The sequence below is a fragment of the Sinocyclocheilus rhinocerous genome, unplaced genomic scaffold (genome assembly GCF_001515625.1).
Source record: "Sinocyclocheilus rhinocerous isolate Xijiao unplaced genomic scaffold, SAMN03320098_v1.1 scaffold1575, whole genome shotgun sequence".
Lineage (NCBI taxonomy): Eukaryota > Metazoa > Chordata > Actinopteri > Cypriniformes > Cyprinidae > Sinocyclocheilus > Sinocyclocheilus rhinocerous.
Genome location: NW_015626385.1, coordinates 31,714 through 38,250, shown reverse-complemented (window position 1 = coordinate 38,250; position 6,537 = coordinate 31,714). Strand labels below are relative to the sequence as shown.

The window sequence follows — 6,537 nt, the reverse complement described above, 5'->3', positions numbered from 1 at the left end:
GCCCGTGCGAGGAAGATGTAGACGTCAGACAGAACTGGGAAGTGCAGGTGAGCGTGTGCTTTGAATGTGAAGTGTAACAAATGGAGTTTCCTCAGACGGGCCGGGACCTCACGTGGATTTCTGCCGATAATGGAGCGTCAGATCGCCGCCGCTCTTCCAGATGAAATGCTTCACCGTCCGCAGATCCATGTTGGGATCCAGAACCTTTGGAAAGCAATGCAACATCATTTCTAGAGTTTCATAATTTCTTATTACGATTATAGTGACCTAAATGATCACGGTTATCAGTAATATCATGGTATTGTTAAAGAAGAAGTTCTCTTCCAGAATAAAAATTTCCTGACAATTTACTCACCCCCATGTCTTCCAAGATGTTAATGTCTGTCTTTCTTCAGTCGCAAAGAAATTAAGTTTTTTGAGGAAAACATGGCAAAAAAACACTTTTATGTGACGTCTTTTTGCCATTCATCGGCGTGTTTTCCAGCGATCCTCCTTCGCATTTGCTCTTTGATAATCATGCGTGAGCCGAGCGGCCCGTGCGAGGAAGATGATGTAGACGTCAGACAGAACTGGGAAGTGCAGGTGAGCGTGTGCTTTGAATGTGAAGTGTAACAAATGGAGTTTCCTCAGACGGGCCGGGACCTCACGTGGATTTCTGCCGATAATGGAGCGTCAGATCACCGCCGCTCTTCCAGATGAAATGCTTCACCGTCCGCAGATCCATGTTGGGATCCAGAACCTTTGGAAAGCAATGCAACATCATGTCTAGAGTTTCATAATTTCTTATTACGATTATAGTGACCTAAATGATCACGGTTATCAGTAATATCACGGTATTGTTAAAGAAGAAGTTCTCTTCCAGAATAAAAATTTCCTGACAATTTACTCACCCCCATGTCTTCCAAGATGTTAATGTCTGTCTTTCTTCAGTCGCAAAGAAATTAAGTTTTTTGAGGAAAACATTCCAGGATTTTTCTCCATATAAACTCTGTTTTTAGTCCAGACAGAAGCTGCACACAAGCTGAGTGTAATGTAAGTCTCTGTAAATCCACTCTCTGACAGCAGGTGGCGCTTCTGGAGCAGCAGAATTACAGCGGTTTCTCATAACCTCAGCGTTGCGATCAAAACACTACTTTATTAGGTTTTACATGGAGCGAAGATAAAAACACAATGCCATCGAATCTTTTCTGAAGACAGTCAGCCTTCAGAGGTACATTCATATGATTAATTCATTTGTATATTTCCCTTTAAAACCTCCCAGCTTCCCTCCATGTTTTCACACAAAACGAAACTACTGTGCGAGACTGTTCTTAAAACTCTGCTTTATGCTGGACAGTATTTATTTATCCTCAATTGTTCAAATCGCGGCAATCGAATACGGTTTTAATGATAATTAAAATATGAAACGGCAATACTAACAGTGGGGAATTTTATCATGATTTATCGTCAAACCGGTAATCGTTTCATCCCTAATAATGCATTCAAGTAATCCTGGAAAGGTAATATTTTATATAGTTGGGAAGTCGTAATTATGACATGAGGTGTTTAACACTCATGTTGTGTTCTGGTCATTTTGACCCACATAGGATTTTCTTTATTTATTTTGTTTATTTATTTATTTTTCCTCCAGAATTGCTAGTTAATGTTATGGCACTGGACTACCAACTTTCAAATTATTTTTTTTATCATTTTTGTACTTTTGGGGATTTTATTCACACCTTGTTACACTTCAGAAATGATCATAGGCTTCATTGATCTGAGCTCATGCACCTCAGTTTTTCAGCCAAAAATACCCACAAATAATGTTTTTTTTTTTCACTGAAAAACTGAGGTGCATGAGCTCAAATCAATGAGGCCTATGATCAAACGGTTCCAAAAAAAGAAATAAATAACCCATGCTAATTGAAAGAAAACAACTTGATAAAAAGATTGAATCCAATATTATAGCATAATAAGAGATTTACAAGCAATTGTTAAAAGACAGATCACTTTTGTCAACTTGGGTCGGAGCGATGTACATTTTTTGCATAAAATTCAATAATATTTTTTAATTCTACATCTACAAAATGATGCATAAAAAATGTGTCAAAGCCGATTTTGCTTTTTTTGTATTTATATTTAATCTACGAAAGCCTCGTAAATTGAATCATTATACATTCTATTGTAGAAGTACAGTACTATGATATTTTGCACATGCAACTCTATTGTAAAGATAATTTTTAAAAATAAAGATAATAAACTGGCCATTGTTAGTGCTCTAATGTAGTAAACTAATGTTAAAAAACAAATGAAACCAGGTACAGTATGACAAAATGACTGAAATAACACAATTGCCTTCGTCTAATGAAATACCTGGTCTTGACAGAGCAGCTCGATCTTCTCCTCCGCTAGCACTGCCATGTCCTCCTCCTCTTTCTGCTCGCTGGGTTTCTCTGCGGCCGAACCACCCGTCTGCGACTCGCTGTCCAGGTTTATGATCTTTTCATACACGTGCTCCATCACCTTCCTCACCTGTAACATGTCACTGGCCGACAAACGATCCCTACAAACACACGACTGTTCATTTCCATGCATGTCGATGTGCAACGGCATCCAATAAGCGTATTCTGGGATGAGTTGAAATTACTGTTTGTGTAACAGATGCCATGAACGGATGATAAAAATAAACAATCGCCCACTTTTTCAGTGCCATTTATTTATAAAACCGTCAATAAAGAGTTTTAAAGGGACAGTTCACCCCCAAAAAAATTGTCATTATTTAGTCATCTTTAAGGTGTTCCAAACCAGTATGAGTTTCTATCTTCTGTTGAACATGAAAGAACATATTTTGAAGAATGTTGGAAACCATACAGTTGACGGTACCCATTGACTTCCATAGTATTTTTTTCCCTACTAAGGATAAGATAATAAGAAAAATAAGATATTTATATATCTAAATAAGATATTTTGAAGATGTTGTGAAGAACCAAGTGGCCGGTAGCCATTGACTTCTATAGTATATTTTTTTTTTTACTATGGAAGCCATTGGCTACCGTCAAATGTTTGGTTCTCAATATTCTTCCAAATATATCTTTAAAAATGATCTTATTTTGAATAATGTTGGAAACCAAACAGTTGCTGGTACCCATTGACTTCTATAGTATTTTTTTATTTATTTTTTTTACTATGGAAGTCAATGGCTACCATCAACCGTTTGGTTCCCAACATTCTTCAAAATATATTTTAAAAAATGATCTTATTTTGAATAATGTTGGAAACCAAACAGTTGCTGGTACCCATTGACTTCCATAGTGTGTGTTTTTTTTTTTTTTTACTACTACTACTACTACTATGGAAGTCAATGGCTACCATCAACCATTTGGTTCCCAACATTCTTCAAAATATATCTTTAAAAATGATCTTATTTTGAAGAATGTTGGAAACCAAACAGTTGCTGGTACCCATTGACTTCTATAGTATTTTTTTATTTATTTTTTTTATATATATAAAAATAAAATAATTATGACAATTTTCATTTTTGGGTGAACTGTGCCTTTAAACCAATATAAACCTGTAGGTCCATCTTTAAATTATTGTTATAAATCTACCTCTCTATAGATAAAATCAAGGGATTTTTACACCAAGATCCAACTGTTGCATCCTACAGTCTCTGTGTAAGAAGCTTCAGACGGAAACATCACAGGTCACACATACTTCTTTAATGTTTTTGCTCCGGAGGACGAATGGGGCTGGAGGTAGAACGGGATTTTGTTGAATTTGGGCATGTTTTTCTGTAAGAGAAAGAAAGAAATGCTCTTATATGACAGAAATAACAAGTGTAAATCACTTTGAAGAGGACTTTACGGACACTTACGTCCACGGTGATGTCGATGACCCACTGCGGGACCGTCTCGTTGAGTAACATGGACTCAGTTTCTCCACCGGAGTCTCGACACAGCAGCCTGAGCACAGACGTCATTTCATCAGCGAACACCAGCGTCTACAGAGCTGATCAAACAGAGGACACACACCTGAATAACGTCCTTCCTCCCGCTTCACCGAAAATCACCGGAGTGTGCGGCGGCACCTGGAAATATCCGTTTCCCTTCTGTATCCGGCTCTCGTTCTCACCGTTCACTGAGGAAACACACCAAATACAGCATCAGGATCGTCTGAAGAATTCAGCATCGTTTCAGAGAATATTGAGCATTAAATCAAAATGAAGATTTATTTTAATGTAATTGTAAAGAAAAATAAACACGCAAAATCAAGCCCGATCCAACATTCAAATCCTGCTGAATATTCTTGTTCACATTGAAATGTCACATTATGGAAGTTAAATGAGTTATGAAACAATACAAGTAATTAATTACTGTACATTATTATTATTATTATCTAGCAATAAACAAAAATTAATTAATTCAATAAAAATTAAATAAACAAAAATTATTACATATAATATATAACATTACTTATATAATATACACATTTATATAATTTAATGTAATCATATACGTGTTATATGGGTACTATTTTTATTATTATTATCTAGCTTTATAAAAATATGCATAATTAATATAAATGTAAATACATAAAATGTGTGTGTGTGTGTGTTACATAGGTCCTCTTATTATTATTATTATTATATAACAGGAATTACAAACTTTGGATATTATTTTGTCAAATTAATTGTAACTTTTATATTACAAAAATACAATATGCAAGTTTATAATTATTGTTAACTATTATTACTATTATTATTACTACTTTTAAAATGTACCATTTTACATACATATATGTATGTGTAATATGTTAATTAAATGTGTTAATATAAGTTCTACACTAATTATAACTCATTTATATTGAAAAATACAATATCTAGGTTTAGAATTACTACATACACTATATAATAGTAATATTATTACATATAGCATTATATAATAATAATAATAATAAATTTATGAATTATGTGATTATACAACGGTAATAATACTAATATAATGTAATTATAAATTTTGATATTTTATTTCATATAATATATATATATATATATACACACACACACACATTTTATATATTTATATGATTTATTTTATAATATTTAATTTTCTAATCAGCATTTTATTTATTTATTTTATTTTTACTTGCTATACCAGCATCTATGGCTATTTTCATGGCAAGATCAATGTATTTAAAAGAGACCGAGACTTGTAACATCCAGTAGTCAGTGTGTTAGTTGAGGGATGAGTTCTAGAGAGTTTACCGCTCCCATGATTGAGTTCGGTCTCCTCGTCCGTGGGGTTGGTGTGAGTGCGAGGCCAGTACTCCAGCAGAGCCTGCAGCAGCAGCCCGCCCAGATTCACTGCAGCACAAACACACATTAATAACTCATCCTTCTCATCTACTGTCATGATAAACGGCTCGGCTCACGTATGTGTAATTATTATTAATAATTATTATTACTATATATACACAGTAAATTATACACTTTATAAAACATACTATAAAAATATAAATATTATCAATTAAAATAAAAATATAAAAAATACTAATTATGACAAAAAATAAACAAAATTAATTATAACTTAAATAAATTATAACTTTTATATTGAGGCCAAGACAAGACATTAACTTGAGGAACTATAATAATTCAAACTAAAACATTAAAAACTATATTATGATACATTATAAACAAATAAATACGTATAATTATATATATGTGTGTGTGTGAGATTAATATTATTATTATTAATAATAATATATACACAGTAATTATAATCTTTATAAAAACATACAATTAAAATATAAAAAATATAAATATTATCAATAAAAATGTGTATGTGTGTGTATTAATATTATTATTATTAATAATAATATATACACAGTAATTATAATCTTTATAAAAACATACAATTAAAATATAAAAATATAAATATTATCAATAAAAATGTATGTGTAATTATTATTAATAATAATTATTATTATTACTATATATACACAGTAAATTATACACTTTATAAAACACAATAAAAATATAAATATTATCAATTAAAATATAAAAAATACTAATTATGACAAAAAATAAACAAAATTAATTATAACAAATAAATTATAGCTTTTATATTAGGAAAAATACATGATCATGCTAAAGATGCTGTTTGATGGAGATTCTAATTATTACCGTATGTGAAGATCCTGTAAAACACTGACTGACTGAAGCACATGCAGACAGCCGTACCTTTGATCAGCTGCTCTGTCTGCGTGCACAGCGGCGTCAGCGGAGCGCTGCAGTCATTCTCATAATCACCAGACGCTCGGAAATTATGGATACCCTTCAGAGACTGGGGGAAAACACAGACATTATTCAAAACAACGCCCAATATCAGAGAAATCTAATTATGGACCAGTGTTATTTTACTATCACTGATACAGTATAATTTTTTTTGTTAATATTTTGAATTAGATTTAATTTTTTCAAGTTTCAATTTTATTTTAGTTACAGTTTTGGTAATTTTGTTGTGTTTTTGTTATATATATATATATATATATTAGTGCTGT

General features: G+C 32.3%; 1 protein-coding gene across 1 annotated transcript in view; it reads right to left on the bottom strand.

Annotated features, from left to right (window-relative positions):
* Positions 1-437: 437 nt before the first annotated feature.
* The window catches only part of LOC107713351 (WD repeat-containing protein 48-like), a 14,807-nt gene continuing 8,707 nt past the window's right edge, over positions 438-6,537 (bottom strand). The window contains exons 10-16 of the mRNA XM_016518834.1: positions 6,161-6,320; positions 5,243-5,341; positions 4,011-4,116; positions 3,854-3,941; positions 3,694-3,770; positions 2,353-2,542; positions 438-739 (exon numbers count right to left, since the gene is read on the bottom strand). Of these exons, the coding sequence (XP_016374320.1) occupies positions 644-739; positions 2,353-2,542; positions 3,694-3,770; positions 3,854-3,941; positions 4,011-4,116; positions 5,243-5,341; positions 6,161-6,320 (816 nt within the window). The 3' untranslated portion in view covers positions 438-643. The remainder of the gene's footprint in view (positions 740-2,352; positions 2,543-3,693; positions 3,771-3,853; positions 3,942-4,010; positions 4,117-5,242; positions 5,342-6,160; positions 6,321-6,537) is intronic.